General features: G+C 41.6%; 1 protein-coding gene across 2 annotated transcripts in view; it reads right to left on the bottom strand.

Annotated features, from left to right (window-relative positions):
* Window positions 1-17,526, bottom strand: part of LOC140200362 (slit homolog 3 protein-like) — a 669,401-nt gene that overhangs the window by 148,096 nt on the left and 503,779 nt on the right. For both annotated transcript variants that reach the window (XM_072263584.1, XM_072263583.1), the window contains 2 exons: window positions 9,920-9,991; window positions 3,048-3,119 (listed from right to left, as the gene is read on the bottom strand). In XM_072263584.1, coding sequence (XP_072119685.1) covers window positions 3,048-3,119; window positions 9,920-9,991 — 144 coding nt within the window. The remainder of the gene's footprint in view (window positions 1-3,047; window positions 3,120-9,919; window positions 9,992-17,526) is intronic.

The following is a 17,526-nucleotide window of genomic DNA, read 5'->3' on the forward strand; positions in this document are numbered from 1 at the left end:
TAACTGTAGAAATACTATACCAAAGAAAATGAATCTCATGGTTGTATATGTACTTTGATAATAAAATTTACTTTGAACTTTACCAGTCTTTCACAAGTCTCTACAGATGTACCATGGAGAAACCATGCATTCTGACTGGCTGCATCACCATCTGGTTTGGGGGGAGGGGGAGGTGTGGGTTGCTACTGCACAGGATCGAAATAAGCTGCAGAGAGTTGTAAACTTAGTCAGATCTATCATGGGCACCAGCCTCTGTAGTATCCAGGGCATCTTCAAGGAGCGATGCCTCAGAAAGGTGGCATCCATCATTAAGGACCCCCATCACCCAGGTCATGCCCTGTTCACACTGTTACCATCAGGAAGGAGGTACAGGAGCCTGAAGGCACACACTCAAAGATCAGGAACAGCTTCTTTCACTCTGCCATCTGATTTCTGAATGGACACAATCCATGAGTACTATCTCACTACTTTTTGATTTATATTTTTGCACTACTTATTTAATTTAACTATTTAATATACTGTATATACTTACTGTAATTCATGTCTTTCTCTATTATTATGTATTATATTATACAGCTACCACAAAGGCAACAAATTGCACAACATATTCCAATGATAATAAACCTAAATTTGATTCTGATTCTTGCATCTGTGCTCTAAGCAATCATATAAATTTTATAGGCTGCCCTGAATTTTTATATTTAACTCAGTCATAGCAAATAGCCTTTTAGCAGATCAGCAAACAATTCATGAATAGAGTTCAATGCCTTTCTACGATCATTTCTGTTTTCCTTTGCAGGATGTAAACTAAGGTTTTATTGACTGATGTTGGAATGCATCCAATTATTACTCCATCTGGACTTTAAGACAGTTTCTCAGTCTTAAATTTTTCCAACCCATTTCACGATATCACAGCTCATTTGTAGTTTGCAGAATAAAGTATTACATTTTTGAGAAGCTATTTTATTCTAACCCAAGATTTCACTGGTGGACAAGATGTTATTTAAGTCACTCAGATGAATTCTTTGATCGAAAACTTCAATGATATTTCTGGAAAAATATCTGTTGCAGTCATTTACTCTTACAAAATTCAATAGCAGATGGCAATCATTTTGGTAAATGTGCAGATTCTGCTTTCATTTTGACTCATTCATGTTGTGGTGCTCCTACACAGTCATAAAAAAGATGAAGGACTTGCTATTTCATACAATGTACATGTCAAACCTTCCATATGCAATGTCACCCCTGGTCAATCTAAGATACAGGAGCTCGTCTTTTGTGGAGACCACGTGCTCTGCACTTCACTATCCAGCTGTTACATCTGAACTTGGCAAGCAGTAGAATTATTTAAAATATACTACCTTGCTGGGTAGTAAAATTTGCTAGTGGTTGCTAAGTGATTCTTGTTTCTGTAGCTCATCTGTGTGAGAATTCGGTAGCATAGCTACAGTGACTCAGGATTCAAACGTGCTGTCAGTGTGGATGTTGCACCTCCTCTCCATAACTGCATGCTCCCACATCCTCAAAGACTTGAAGGTTGACAGGTCAAATAGCTACTGCTGTAGAATACCCCGAGTATGTAGGCAAGGATTAGAATCTGGGACGAGGAGGGGTGGGACTTGATGGGAATGAGAAAAGACTCATGGGGAAAGACGATGCAGTATGGAAAACTTTCACACTTTCTTTACATAGATTAAAAATAACATCTTGAGAAGTATTTTATTGTGGAGATATTCTTTTTATAATTTAGACTGCCATTTGAAAGTGTCAAACTTGAAATTCATTTTTAATTGTGTGGTTTTCAATTTGCACACATTTGGACCATGTCATTGCCTGCTATAGAAAGGTGTCAGAGTCGGTGTGTGAAGGCAGTACTGCAGTCTAACGAGTGATTGTCTTGGACATTTTTCTTATGATCGCAAGACCCTGTTGGATGTCAGTGACATGAAATGCTGCAAGTCTAATTCACTGGCTTATCAGCAGGACGGACTGAGAGGGAGTTGCATGGTCTCAGTTCATGCCGTGGTGTCACCTGTTTGCAGCCACCGGGAGAGAAGCGTTGGAGTCAATGCCCGGATGCGGTATGGCATTGGTGCTGCCTTCCAGTGCTCACTCAGCTAAAGACAAACTGATTTGCATTTGTCTGCAGAACGCTGCAAGCTTCTCTTGCCGATAACATTCATTGGACTATATTATGTTTTTTTGTGTGACTGTTTATTACTGCTATCTCATATGTGCTATGTGTGCCTTCTGCTGTGTATGACTGTTGGTACTGTGTTTTGCACCTTGGCCTTGGAGTAGCGTTGTTTTGTTTGACTTTATTCATAAGTATTCATGTATGGTTGAATGACAATTAAACTTGAGCTTGAATTTGAAACAATAATCTGTATTTATTATAATTCATTTGGCCATCAGGTTCATAGACACTTCTAGCAGAACAATCCCATTAGCCACATTACTTTTCAATTTCTCTGTAGCCCTGCAACACATTTTCTCTCATCAACTCCCTTTTCTTCTGAGACTTACTTACACCATGGGCAATTTATAATTGTCAATAAGCTAACCAGACTTTCTTTGGGAATGCGGAAGGAAGCTGGAATAACTGATAGAAGCTAATACAGTCAGAAGAAGAATGTACAAACTCTGCACAGACAGCTCCTAAGGTCAGGATTGAATCTGGGTCACTGTAGCAGGGATGTAGCCAAATTAAATAATGTGCTGTTACCCGGTAATGTGGCTTATTTACTCCTCATTTTCTTGCTTAGACTGATTAAGAATTCACTTTGATTCTTTGCCATTTAAGGGTGTTACAAACTAACTTGTTTTTTCTTCATTTTGGTCTCAGCTGGACTGAAAAGATGGAAGCTGCAGCAAACATGGCTAACAAGCAGGCACAATTGAGCTAGATTTATCTGCATTGGATTTCACCATACCTGATTTATTCAATCATTTTGAACAGGCAGCCACTTACAGTAGCCCTTACATTACACAGAGTGCTACAGGTCTGCTTAATTTTACGAATGAAACCGAAATGGAATGGCACTTACAGCAGCTGGATCGATATCAGTCCATCGAAGAGGCCCTTGGGGAGTTCAGTAATCTTGTTTCCATAGAGGACACTAAAAACCACAAGAAAGAAAACATATCTATGAGGCATAGAGAACTCCCTTCAAAAGTGAACTGATTTATTTCAGATTAGTCATGAAAGTTATGGATGGCAGATCCTCAATAGCAAACTTCACTTTTATAAGCTGAACTTGCATTTATATAATAGTTTTAACATATAAATATATCCCAAGTAATACAGGGAAAAACAGGAGTTAAGTTAAGCAAGAAAACAAAAGAAGTTTAGGCTACTTGTAAAGATGTTGTTAAAAGGAATTTGGGTAATGTCGAAGGCAGAAGCTTTCCCCAATGACTTTAGCACACCTCAGTAAAATGTCACAGCGCTTGTTTGAGAACTTAAATCAAGGATCAATCCACTTTCTCATCTGGATCACGAAGATCCTATAATGCCATTTTGAGGAAGAGCAGGCATTCCCATTGTCAAAGCAATATTTATCCTTCAAAAGAGACTAATGAAAGCAGATTAACTAATTAGTATTATGACATCGCTCTTTATGGAACTACTGTTGTGGTCAGACTGTCTATCATGTTTCCTGGATTACAACAACTATTATACTCTGTAGATATTTCATTGGTCTAAAAACTATCTGAAACCAATACCTGTATGCTTATGAAAGACTTTACTGCAAAAGTCTGCTTAAGTAGGAAGGAATTTTGGACAGGTGAGGTGAAGCATGGGGAGAGGTGGATACAGAGCTAGTCTATAAAAGGTGGAAAGCAGCCAGGAATTAACATTGGAACCTCTGCAGAGACTGGAATCAGGACCAACAGACTGCTGGGGGAACTAAGTGGGTCAAGCAGCCTCATATGCACACACCATCTCTCGAGTAAACTAAAGGCCAATGGTGTGGAAAAATGCAAGACATTACAGGGAATGTGTAACAGAGAAGTATGGGTTTCTGATGCAGGCTTGGTGAATTATTGAGTCTTTTCCATTCCTGTAATTTTCCTTGTTACGTTAGGTGACTGCAGGTCATCAGTGTGTGCAAATATCTCACACTAAAGGATTAATGACCAATCCAGTGAGTTATCCTCGCTCTTTAACTAAACACCACTGGTACCATTATCTCTGTCAGCTTCCATTTTTCTTCGATAGTTAGTGTGCTTGTTTAGTATGCTGCAGGCAGACTGCATTTGGGTTTGTTGCAGTAGTATTGGCTGTGGACTTTGATGTTCACCATTTTAAAGATCGAGTCATCTGATCAACTGCCCCCTGGTTTGCAGCAATATTTTATAGAAGGGACGCAGTCAGTGAAGGGCCTTGAGTGAACTACACACACTTTATTTGAGTTTTGTTTGGGTCATTCTGTGAATTCTGCAACAGATTTTGAGAAGTTAAAAACCCACTGAACACACAGGCAACGTAGACATGAAGTTATTTTGAATGACAATGACCATACAAAATATAGGAGCAGGTATAGGCCATTTGGCCCTTCAAACCTGCTCTGCTATTCAATACAACCATCTAGTATAACAAATCTAGTTTAACAAATATTCCTACTATATCCCCATATTCCTTGATGCTTTTTGCATCAAGATGACTCCTTGGTGAGGTGAAATTTGGGATAAACTTAACTCAAGCCTGAGGAAAGATGAAAGGTAGCAATTGTAAAAATGCAGTTGAATGCCGAGTCAGTTCTGTTAGCTATTGAAGTAGCAGACAACACAAAACAACAGGACAAAAATGGCAATGTTACAACAAAGCATGAGAACCCTCCAATTTATACACTGTCAGAACAGAAAAGTATTTTCAGGTAAACAGTATTATTGAAATAACGAGTAAGGACAAAGATTAGAACAAGGCTAATACACAAATTTGAAAAGGCCATCTGTTTAGGAGAAATAGAGCCAGGTACTTCTGCTGTGTTGGCAAACCTGCTTGCCAAATGTCTATTTAACAAAGTAACAGAATCAATTCAACCAATATCTCTCAGAGATTGTAGACAGTTATAAGTTTGGAAGTCATCATCAGAGACCAGTTAGTAGTTCTTACAGAGTCTTCAACCTGAACCCCTTAGTTCTGTATCTCTTCCCAGAGATGTGGCTTGACTTGTTGAGTATTTCCAGCATTTTCTGTCTTTATTTCAGATTTCTAGTATTTGCTTGGAGGCACAAGAGACTGCAGTGGATTTCAGTTCATTGCGACTCATAAGGACCAATACATTTTGGCCCAATTAAGCAGCTGCCCCGATTAACTGAAGTTTCATAGAAATAGTTTAAAAGGTATAAAAATGGAAAGCTGCTGTTTAACTGATAAATTAAGTGCTTAAATGAAATACAGAACAGATTACAACACTGTCAATACCACTACAGTACTATAAAACTATCCGTTCCTAATAGTTATCGATGGAAGAATCCAGCGTAAACTGCTGTGCTCTATTAATTGACTGCAAATTAACAAAATCAGCACAGACACCTCGTGTAGATAATGGACTACCTTCGTGCAATGCTATTGATGATTGCATTCTCCAAATTTTCATTTTCACTGTAACATTCGAGATGATTATTGACACCTTCCAATTCTTCGTGGTTGCCAACTTGCTGAAGGAGTGAAATCATTTCATTTTCACTCCTGGCTGTTTCTGTCATCTCCAAGACTGAATGCTTGAAACCACACTAAGCAAAACAGTTCTGAATTGCCTTACTTATCTGTGACAGAAATCACTGATTTTTGAACTCAAGCACATGCATCTGATGCTATTTAAAAACTGTTCTCTCTCAGCATGATGTAGTGTTTAATGGCCACGCAAGTGTCCATGTTTGACACTAGCTAGAAACTGTTCGGCAACAGTCTTCTCACCTAATTAAGTGACATTGTGTCCCAAATAAATGAAGGTAAGCATTTGCAGTGAAAGAAGGCACAGAAGGGTGTGAAAATGCAGTCCCCATATTGAATATTGGCCAATGAACTATATAGGAAGTGCATTTTACATCACATTTATCCCTCCAGTTATGATAAAAAGAAAGTAACCAATTTAAAGTTAGTGTGAAAATTAATAATTACCAACATGGCAGGAGACTGGTACATAATGAGAGGGTGAAAGTATAAGCAGAAAGTTAGCAAGCTGCATGGAGCCAGAGCACATTACAATTTGGAATGTATTTGGAGGGGACCTTGAAGGATATGAAGATAAATGTGATGTGTTGTGCTCTACAAGGGAAAGAAGCAAGGCTGCTGATTATAAAGTAAATAATGGCAACAGAATAACTCTGCTTGGAAAAGATGAGTTGGAAAGGTTGAGAATAGACTGGCAAAATATATTTGGTGTGAATCTATCATAATTATTTCTAAGCAAGCTCCTGGAAAACTATGAAGAGCTGTTCAGGGATTCAAACAGAGCCGTCATAAATCACACGCCAAGCCAAGCTACTGTCAATTCAGGCCAGTAGATATGTAATAGGAGACCTGAAGAACCTTGAGTAGTATTGAGCATTGCTGAACTAACAAATAATTACTTGGGTGATGCCCAAAATTATGGTACTTAAGGCTGGTAAGACCATCTGGCTCTGTGAGACTATAAGAATATTAGTGGGGGGGGGGGTAGATGAATAACAGTAGCATCTGCCCCCAGATATTTAGACTTAAGTGTTTCATTGGCAACAGTGAACATCTTACAAAACTGTTCTGGTATTAAGCTTAATGTTAAGACTAATGAGTCAAGACTATTTAACAATAAGTACCCACTTCTGGTTATAGTTCAGACTCCAGCCACGTCAAGCAAGCTTAACTCCTGTACTCATATATCAAGTTGCCATTGGGGGCAAGTTCTAGATCAAAACCATTCCAAGCAACAACGGCTAAGGTGCTGTGGGACTCTGGAACTGATTCAGATCAGAACAACCACAGAATTAGAGTGACCACAGGGGAAGAAAACCTTCAGGTTTTTGAGGAGGTGTTTTGATGGATAATCAAAATAGTGTGAAGATAAAGAATTTGCAAATGTACGTTTGCACAAGTGGAAGTGATTCAATTCATTCTGAGATCATTTGGAAGTGGGCTATCGGCATTTCACAAAAACGTTGGGCCATTTCTAGGAGTCATCCAATATCATGCGATATTGCTACCAGAGCTTGCCACAGTTCTGACTCCATGACATTGTGGAAAAGATCATCACAAAGCACAAGAACAGTTCAAAAATATTCTTAGCTGTCAATCAATGTTGATGCATTACACCACCAGCCACATGCTCAACTTGCCTACTTTACTTTCACCTGTGGCATTGGGGCAATGATTTGCACTTCAAGGACAATGGTTACAAGAAGCCTATGGCTTAAGTATTGCACATATCTACCAGGAGTGAATAAAATTATCTCCCAATAGAAGAGCTGGTGCTCACAGCTATACTTAAAGGTACAAACTTTCAGTACTACCTGCTGGGAAGACCATTTATGCTCTTCTCTGACCACAAACCACTGTTGTCAATTTCCATAAAGGAGGCATCACAAATGCAGAGTTGGGCCATCTTCCTGTCTCAGCACAACAATGATAATAAACACAGAGCATCCAAGTAAAATACAGTGATTATCCTGGAATGAAACTACAATGAATGTAGAAAACTAGAGTTACTAGTTCAGTCTCTGCCCTCCCATCATCTATGGTTTCTGTTTTCCTAGTGCCACATTCTACAGTTTCATAATGTTACCATACCGTATTGTGCATCTCCAGTACCATGTTCCACAGGCTCTGCATTCCCAACATTTCATTGTCTCTGTATTCACTGGACCACATTCTACAGTCTCTGACCATAGAGCAGCTCATTCTTCAGTAACCCCTGTGACATTCTACTGGCAACTATCATGGACCTCCCTGTTCATTCATCCTGGCAGCACCTAGTCCATCATTTACAATTTAAACAACTCCCAGTGCAATCATGTACAATATTAGGTTCTTACAATATTAGATTCTCCATGTTTCAGTCTCTCCAGATCAAATTTCTACAGGAGAACCTCCTTTAAATAGGGCTAGGCGAGTTTCAACACCTCCCACAGCTTGAATGTAACATCTATAAAACACTGTGCAGTTTGTAGCTTTGTAGCAGTGCATTGTTCACATTAAAGAGCTCTGCATGCCCTTCAATGTACAGTATATTCCATTAACTGTTCACTCTACCTATGGAGAGCTGGTCATTGAGTTGCTCTTCAGTGCTAACCAACATCTTACCTGCTTGGCTGAAAATATTAATATTGAAGTCTTCAAATAACTTTGGTAGATGCTGCTTCACTAATGCTGCAGTTACTGTATTTATGAGTCTAGGAACCTCTCATAGGTTGTGAACGTTGACAAGTTATTTTGCTTAGCAGTTGTGTATGTAAACCAAGCAGCAACATGTAAAAAATTGCTAGTATATCGCAAGTAGATGTCAGCAGAATAAAAGCTGAGTCCATTATTTCTTGGAAGAGGAACAAACTTCTAACACTGCAGTTGACTAATTTGTGCATTCTAATGGGCTTTCAATCCAAACTGCATTGATACTTGTGACATGTGGTTTTAATCTCCGATTGCCCAGCTAATTCAAACTACTGCTGTGTTTAATTGGAAGAGGAAAGCGAGGACTTAGCACTGGGCTAATGTGGTGGGATGATGCCACACAGAAACAGGAAGATGAGGAATTATCTGGAATTAAGAAGAAGTAACATGAGATTATTATTCAGAAATGGGGCTCTGACATCCAAGATGGTGGAGAGGAAGAACCTGCATCTAAAATGTTGAGCAACAGACACAAAATGCTGGAGGAACTCAGCAGGTCAGCCAGCATCAATGGAAATGAATGGATAGTTGACGTATCAGGCGGGGAGGGGGAGGAGTAGGGGACCTAGGGGGAAGTGATAGGCAGGTGAGAGAAGGTAAACAGTCAGAGTGGGGAATGGGGGGAGGGGGTTTGGAATTTGTTTACCAAAAGGAAAAATCAATATTCATGCCATCAGGTTGGAAGGTACCCAGACGGATACCTCATCCACCCTGAGTGTGGCCTCATCATGTCAGAAGAGGGGGCCGTGGACTGACACATCAGAACGGGAATAGAAATCAGCATGAAAATATCTGGCCACTGGGAGCTCCCAGTTGTGGTGGATGGTGTGGAAGTACACGACAAAGCTGTCCCCCAGTTTACAACGGGTCACACCATTGTAGAGGAGGCCACATAGGGCGCACCCGACACAATAGATGACCTCCAGCAGGTTTGCAGGTGCAGTGTTGCCTCACCTGGAAGGACTGGTTCGGGCCCTGAATGGGTGGGTGTGGCACTTAGGCAGTTTACAGGGAATCCCTTTGGAGATGGCAGAAGTTAGAGGATGATTTTGGATGTGGAGGCAATTAAAATCCTGAGTGTTTGTCTTCACAATAACAATCTTACCTCTTACAATTCTGGTATGGTGTAAAAGGGTACACAGATTCTAGTTCAAAGTAAAGCAGGGAGCTAGCTGGGTGGAATTACTCAGTGTGACAGCACGAAGGAACAACATTAACACCAGAAAGCATTAACTGCAGAAAAACATTATCAATCCTCATTGTTACCCTAGCTCCTTCACAGTATCAAGCTCAATAACTCTTACAAACCAGTTCAGTGGCTTTAGTCATCAGAAGGTTGTACACAATCACAATCCTTTGAAAAATTAGTCAGAGGGAGCGGAAGAAGAAGTGAACAATAGAAAAGAAAGAAATACGGAGGGGAAGGGAGATTGAAATAACTGTCATTAACTATACTCTCTAGAGTTAAATGATGCAATAATAAATAATTTGAACATACTACAGAGTCATAAAATGAACAAACTCTTAATGAGTCTCCATACTTACAGTGAGGTCAGAGATCGCAGTCCTTGAAATGCATCGGCTGCAATTTCTGAAATCTGGTTCTTACTCAGGTCTCTGTTGGGAAAAATAAAATGTGGCATAAATTTCATTCAACAAACATACTAGCTGCAGAAATGGCAGGGGTTGGTTAGCCAGCAATGAACAGAGTGAAGTCAATCTTTTATCCTCATCCCTTACATTGTATTCCTTTCTCCTCAGAAAGTTCTAGAAATACAAATTGATAAATGGGGTCATCAGAACATCTGTGGACATCAAGTTGAAATTCAAATTTTTCTCAATTAATTAAATTTAAGTGTGGCATGATGGTGTAGGTGGTTTGTGCAGGAAGAACTTATCATAGGGAAGGCTAACCAGCACGTGTAATACACACACGTGAACATCAGTGAGACGATCGGGCTTAACTACCCTCTCACCTGGAGACAAAATAAAGATGTACAGGATCGTGTACATTATTCGATCAGTAACCTAGATCGGGTAAATTCTAAGCCAAACATGGCTTTCTGGAATTTAAACTGAGTTTTGTATTAAATATCACCATGTGGGATTTGTATAGGTGAATAGTTGATGATTGGCTTGGAGTCGGGGAGCCAAGGGGCCTGTTTCTGTCTTGTCTGACTCTATGGCTCCATTGATTTCAATGAGGATCACGGAGTAACAGAAAGGAAGGAATAGGAGAAGGAATATTTCATTCCTTATAATTAATTAAATTTCATTTGTTTTTAGAAATTTCCTACAAATGTTTGCAACTTAATTACATTTTGTAAAGGTTATTTACTACATTTCTTGTGATTTGTAAATGTCTGCGAGTCTGAAACGTTCAGAGATATTAAATTATTGGAGACAGGGAAACAGGCCCCCTGCTCCACACCAAACATCAAACACCAATTTATCATAGCCCATTTTATTCTCCCCTCCTCCCCTCACTGCCATTAACTTGCTAGATCCTTATTGTCCCCCGAACAATAAGTACTCCTACTTGAGTACTGTTGGCGGGGGGGGGGGGGGGGGGCGGGGAACAGCCTACCCGGAGGAAGCAACAGTGGCCGTGCCTCTGGCACAGAGCCTGGTCCTGTGTTCAGAAGGGCAGGGAAAGGAAGAGGAAGGCAGTAGTGATAGGGGACTCTATAATTAGGGGGTCAGACAGTCGATTCTGTGGAAGCAGGAGAGAAACTCAGATGGTGGTTTGCCTTCCAGATGCCAGGGACAAAGATGTTTCTGATCGCGTCCACGATATCCTGCAGCGGGAGGGAGAACAGCCAGAGGTCGTGGTACATATTGGTACCAATGACATAGGTAGGAAAAAGGAAGAGGTCCTGGAAACAGACTACAGGTAGGAAGTAGAAAAGCAGGACCACAAAGGTAGTAATCTCGGGATTACTGCCTGTGCCATGTAACGGTGAGAATAGAAATAGAATGAGTTGGAGGATAAATGCGTGGCTGAAGGATTGGAGCGGGGGCAGGGATTCATATTTCTGGATCATTGGAGCTCTTTTGAGGCAGGTGTGACCTGTACAAAAAGGACGGGTTGCACTTGAATCCCAGGGGGACTAATACCATGGCAGGGAGGTTTGCTAAGGCTACTGCGGAGAGTTTAAAGTAGAATTGTTGGGGGGTGGGAACAAAACTGAAGAGACTGGGGAAGAGACAGTTGGCTCACAAATAGAGAAAGCTTGGAGACAGTGTGTGAGAGAGGATAGGCAGGTGATAAAGAAGGGACGCACTCAGACCGACGGTTTGAGATGTGTCTATTTTAACACAAGCAGTATTGTGAACAAAGCAGATGAGCTTAGAGTGTGGATCAGTACTTGGAGCTATGACGTGGTGGCCATTACAGAGACATGGATGGCTCAGGGACAGGAATGGTTACTTCAAGTGCCGGGTTTTAGATGTTTCAGAAAGGATAGGGAGGGAGGCAAAAGAGGTGGGGGCACGGCACTGTTGATCAGAGATAGTTTCACGGCTGCAGAAAAGGTGGATGCCATGGAGGAATTGTCTACGGAGTCTCTGTGGGTGGAAGTTAGGAACAGGAAGGGGTCAATAACTTTACTGGGTGTTTTTATAGGTCCCCCAATAGTAACAGGGATATCGAGGAGCAGATAGGGAAACAGATCCTGGAAAAGTGTAATAATAACAGAGTTGTCGTGGTGGGAGATTTTAATTTCCCAAATATCGACTGGCATCTCCCTAGAGCAAGGGGTTTAGATCGAGTGGAGTTTGTTGTGTGTGTTCAGAAAGGTTTCTTGGCACAATATGTCGATAAGCCTACAAGAGGAGAGACTGTACTTGATTTGGTATTGTGAAATGAACCTGGTCAGATGTCAGATCTCTCAGTGGGAGAGCATTTTGGAGATAGTGATCATAATTCTATCTCCTTTACAACAGCATTGGAGAGAGATAGGAACAGACAAGATAGAAAAGCGTTTAATTGGAGTAAGGGGAATTATGAGGCTATCAGGCAGGAACTTGGAAGCTTAAATTGGGAACAGGTGTTCTCAGGGAAAGGTACGGAAGAAATGTGGCAAATGTTCAGGAGATATTTGTGTGGAGTTCTGCACAGGAACGTTCCAATGAAACAGGGAAGTTATGGTAGGGTATAGGAACCATGGTGTACAAAGGCTGTAGTAAATCTAGTCAGGAAGAAAAGAAAAGCATACGAAAGGTTCAGAGAGCTAGGTAATGTTAGAGATCCAGAAGATTATAATGCCAGCAGGAAGGAGCTTAAGAATGAAGTTAGGAGAGCCAGAAGGGGCCATGAGAAGGCCATGGCGGGCAGGATTAAGGAAAACCCCAAGGCATTCTGCAAGTATGTGAAGAGCAAGAGGAAAAGATGTGAAAGAATAGGACCTATCAAGTGTGACAGTGGGAAAGTGTGTATAGAACCAGAGGAAATAGCGGAGATACTTAATGAATACTTTACTTCAGTATTCACTATGAAAAAGGATCTTGGTGATTGTAGTGATGACTTGCAGCAGACTGAAAAGCTTGAGCATGTAGATATTAAGAAAGAGGATGGGCTGGAGCTTTTGGAAAGCATCAAGTTGTATAAGCTGCCGGGACTGGATGAGATGTACCGCAGGCTACTGTGGGAGGTGAGGGAGCAGATTGCTGAGCCTCTGACGATGATCTTTGCATCATCAGTGGGGATGGGAAAGGTTCCGGAGGATTGGAGGGTTGCAGATGTTGTTCCCTTACTCAAGAAAGGGAGTAGAGATAGCCCAGGAAATTATAGACCAGTGGGTCTTACTTCAGTGGTTGATAAATTGATGGAGAAGATCCTGAGAGGCAGGATTTATGAACATTTGGAGAGGTATAATATGATTAGGAATAGTCAGCATGGCTTTGTCAAGGGCAAGTCATGCTTTACGAGCCTGACTGAATTTTTTGAGGATGTGATTAAACACGTTGATGAAGGAAGAGCAGTAGATGTAGTGTATATGAATTTCAGCAAGACATTTGACAAGGTACCCCATGCAAGGCTTATTGAGAAAGTAAGGAGGCATGGGATCCAAGGGGACATTGCTTTGTGGATCCAGAAGTGGCTTGTCCACAAAGGGCAAAGAGTGGTTGTAGACAGGTCATATTCTGCACGGAGGTCGGTGACCAGTGGTGTGCCTCAGGGATCTGTTCTGGGGCCTTTACTCTTCGTGATTTTTATAAATGACCTGGATGAGGGAGTGGAGGGATGGGTTAGTAAGTTTGCTGATGACACAAAGGCTGTGGTTGTTGTGGATAGTATAGAGGGCTTTCAGAGGTTGCAGAAGGACATTGATAGGATGCAATACTGGGCTGAGAAGTGGCAGATGGAGTTCAACACGGATAAGTGTGAAGTGGTTCATTTTGGTAGGTCAAATGTGATGGCAGAATATAGTATTAATGGTAAGACTCTTGGCAGTGTGGAGGGATCTTGGGGTCCGAGTCCATAGGACGCTCAAAGCAGCTGCGCAGGTTGACTCTGTGGTTAAGAAAGCATACGGTGTATTAGCCTTCATCAATCATAGAACTGAATTTAGGAGCCGAGGTAATGTTGCAGCTATATAGGACCCTGGTCAGACCCCACTTGGAGTACTGTGCTCAGTTCTGGTCGCCTCATTACAGGAACGAATGTGGAAACCATAGAAAGGGTGCAGAGGAGATTTACAAGGATGTTGCCTGGATTGGGGAGCATGCCTTATGAAAACAGGTTGAGTGAACTCGGCCTCTTCTCCCTGGAGTGACGGAGGATGAGAGGTGACCTGATAGAGGTGTATAAGATGATGAGAGGCATTGATCGCGTGGATAGTCAGAAGCTTTTTCCCAGGGCTGAAATGGTTGCCACAAGAGGACACAGGTTTAAGGTGCTGGGGAGTAGGTATAGAGGAGATGTCAGGGGTAAATTTTTTACGCGGAGAGTGGTGAGTGCGTGGAATAGGCTGCCGGCAACAGTGGTGGAGGCGGATACGAAAAGGTCTTTTAAGAGACTTTTGGATAGGTACATGAAGCTTAGAAAAATAGAGGGCTATGGGTAACCCTAGTAATTTCTAAGGTAGGGACATGTTTGGCACAATTTTGTGAGCCGAAGGGACTGTATTGTGCTGTAGGTTTTCTATGTTTCTATTCTACTGCTCACCTACACTTATAGTGGTCAATTAACTGGCCAATCAATATACTTGGCTTATGAGGGAAAATTCACTTGGTCACATGTATTGGAAGGGGTGTGGAGGGTTTGGTCCAAGTGCAGGTTGATGAGACTAGGCAGAATGATAGTTCAGCATGATCTGGATGGGCCACATGACCTCTTTCCATGCTGTTCTGCTCTGTGACTCTATACAAGTCACGAGCACTTGTATACATTCCATATAATAAGCACCAGTCAGCAGGCTTGATGTGAGACAGCAACTCCACCAGATTCACCGCTGTGCCACCCAATGAAATTGTAGACCCTGTACGCCCCAGCCTAAAGCAGGTCTCCAATCCCCTGAACTATTCCCAACTGGAGCTGATTGCAAATCAATAAATCCAGCCATGAACTGGGTTCCCAGGAGGGAGGAGGGGTTTATGTCCCACACAGCTCGCAAATCTATGCCTCCAGTCTCCTCAACATTTGTTCATATATACAGACTGTATATAGGTCATGTACTTATAAACTGGAGAGGACCTGCATTATAAATACTGGAGAATATAAACATGTTTGAGTACTGGCAGTGGACTCCATGGGAAGCCGTCTGCACCGTGTCCTGACAGATACAGCACCCAGCACTGTATACAGAAGATAAAAAATGGCAAGCAACACAGGTAATGGAACACACACAAAATACTGGAGGAACTCAGCAGGTCAGGCAGCTTCTATGGAAATGAATAAACAGTTGACAGTTTGGGCAGAGACTCTTCTTCAGGTCTGAGAAGGAAGGTGGAGGATACCAGAATAAAAAGGTCGGGGGGGGGGGTGGAGTCAAGGGAGGCTAGCTGGAAGGTGGTAGGAAAAGCCAGGTGGGTGGGAAAGGTCACGAGCTGGAGAAGAAGAAATCTGATTCGGCAGAAGAATGGACCATAGGAGAAAGGGAAGGAAGAAAGGACCCAGGGGGAAGTAATATATAAGTGAGAAGAGGTGAAAGATCAGATTTAGGAATAGAAGCGGGGGGGGACTTTTTTTACTGGAAGGAGACATCGATATTCATGCCATCAGGTTGGAGGGTACACAGGCAAAATATAAAGTATTGCTCCTCCACCTTGAGGGTGGCCTCATCTTGGCACAAGAGGAGGCAATGGACCAACATCTCAGAATGGGAATGGGAAAGGGTTTATGATGTTTGGCCACTGGGAAGTTCCACTGGTGTTAATTTATATTAGCAGTAGTGTTTCATTTATATTGTGCAGCATTAATAGGTAATCAGTAGTCAAAGCTTAGAAGAACTATATCAGCAAGCCAATTGATCAGCAGAAATGCAAAGGCAAAAATTGCCATCAAGGTAAAATCCATTCTAAATGTACATGATGTGTGCAGTTGGCATGAGTATTGTAGGGTTTCTTCTTTAAGTTACAAACAATCTCTGCTTTGATGCTGGACACTATCAAAATAAAGGCACCAGGCTTTTTCTGGCTCACCACGTTAGTGAGCTGTGAAGCTGAAAGCAGTCTTATGCAGTGAATGCATTTCCATTAGGAGCAAGATACAAGCTGATTCTAATGACTCTAGTTATTATTATTGCTGTTTTATTAGATATATTAAGGACTCTTCAATAAGAAATTACTTCTAGAGACTGAACGATCTGATCATAACTGGCTGGTGACACTGGGGAGGGGAATGGGGAAACTATATCACATAGAACAGCAGGGCAAATTACAGGCCCTTGAGTAACAATGTTATGCCAACTTTTTCAGCTGCTCCAAATTCAATCCAATGATTGCCCCTTGCATAGACTACCATTTTGCTTTCACCCTTGTGTCTATCTAAGAGTTTCATAAATGTCCCAAAATTATCTGCTTCCACCACCCCTAGCAGTGTGTTCCATGCACACACCACACTCTGTGTAATAAACTTACCTCTGACAACTCCCCCTATACTTTCCTCCAAACACCTTAGAATTATGCCCTCTCTTATTAGCCATTTCTACCCTAGAAGACAACACTGACTGTCTACTTTATCATTGCCCTGAATAACCTTATACACTTCTGTCAAATTAGCTATCATCCTCCTTTATTCCAAAGAGAAAAGCCTTAGCTCACTCCACCTTTCCCAAAACATGCTCTCTTATCCAGGCAACATCTTAGCAAATCTTCTCTGTCCTCTCTCTAAAGCTTCCACATCCTTCCTATAATAAGGCAACCTGAAGGAACACAATACTCCAAGCACTGGCTCACCAGAGTTTTATAGAGCTGCAATGTTATATTATGGCTTTTGAACTTAGTCTACCTAATAATGAAAGCCAACACATCATGTGCATTCATACCCACCCTATCAACATGCACGACAACTTTGAGGGATCTGTAGACCAGAACCCCAAGATCCCACTGTTCCACCACACTGCTAAGAATTCTGCCATTAACCCTATATTCTGCCTTCAAATTCAACCTTCCAAAGTGAATTACTTCACACCTTTCTGGATTGAACTCCATCTTCCACTTCTCAGCCCAGCTCTGCATCATGTCAATGTCCCATCGCAACCAACGACAACCTCTTACACCATCCACAACACCACCAATCTTTGTGTCATTTTCAAACTTACTAATCCACCCTGCTGCTTCCTATTCCAGAGCACTTATAAAAATCACGAAGAGAAGGGGTTCAGTACAGATCCCTGCAAAACACCACTGGTCACTGACCTCAAGGTAGAATACACTCCATCTACCACCACCCTCTGCCTTGTGTGGGCAAGCCAATGTAGCCAAGCTTCCCTGGATCCCTTGCCTTCTGACTTTCTAAATGAGCCTACCATGGGGAACTTTGTTGAACATCTTGCTAAAATCCATGTACATCATGTTCTCTGCTCTACCTTCATTAATTTGTTACTTCCTTGAAGTATTCAATCAGGCTCATGAGGCATGACCTTCCCCTCACAAAGCCATTCTCACTAACCCTAATCAATCTATGCTTCTCCAAATGTTCACAAAAC

Source organism: Mobula birostris, chromosome 7 (genome assembly GCF_030028105.1).
Source record: "Mobula birostris isolate sMobBir1 chromosome 7, sMobBir1.hap1, whole genome shotgun sequence".
NCBI classification, from domain to species: Eukaryota; Metazoa; Chordata; class Chondrichthyes; order Myliobatiformes; family Myliobatidae; genus Mobula; species Mobula birostris.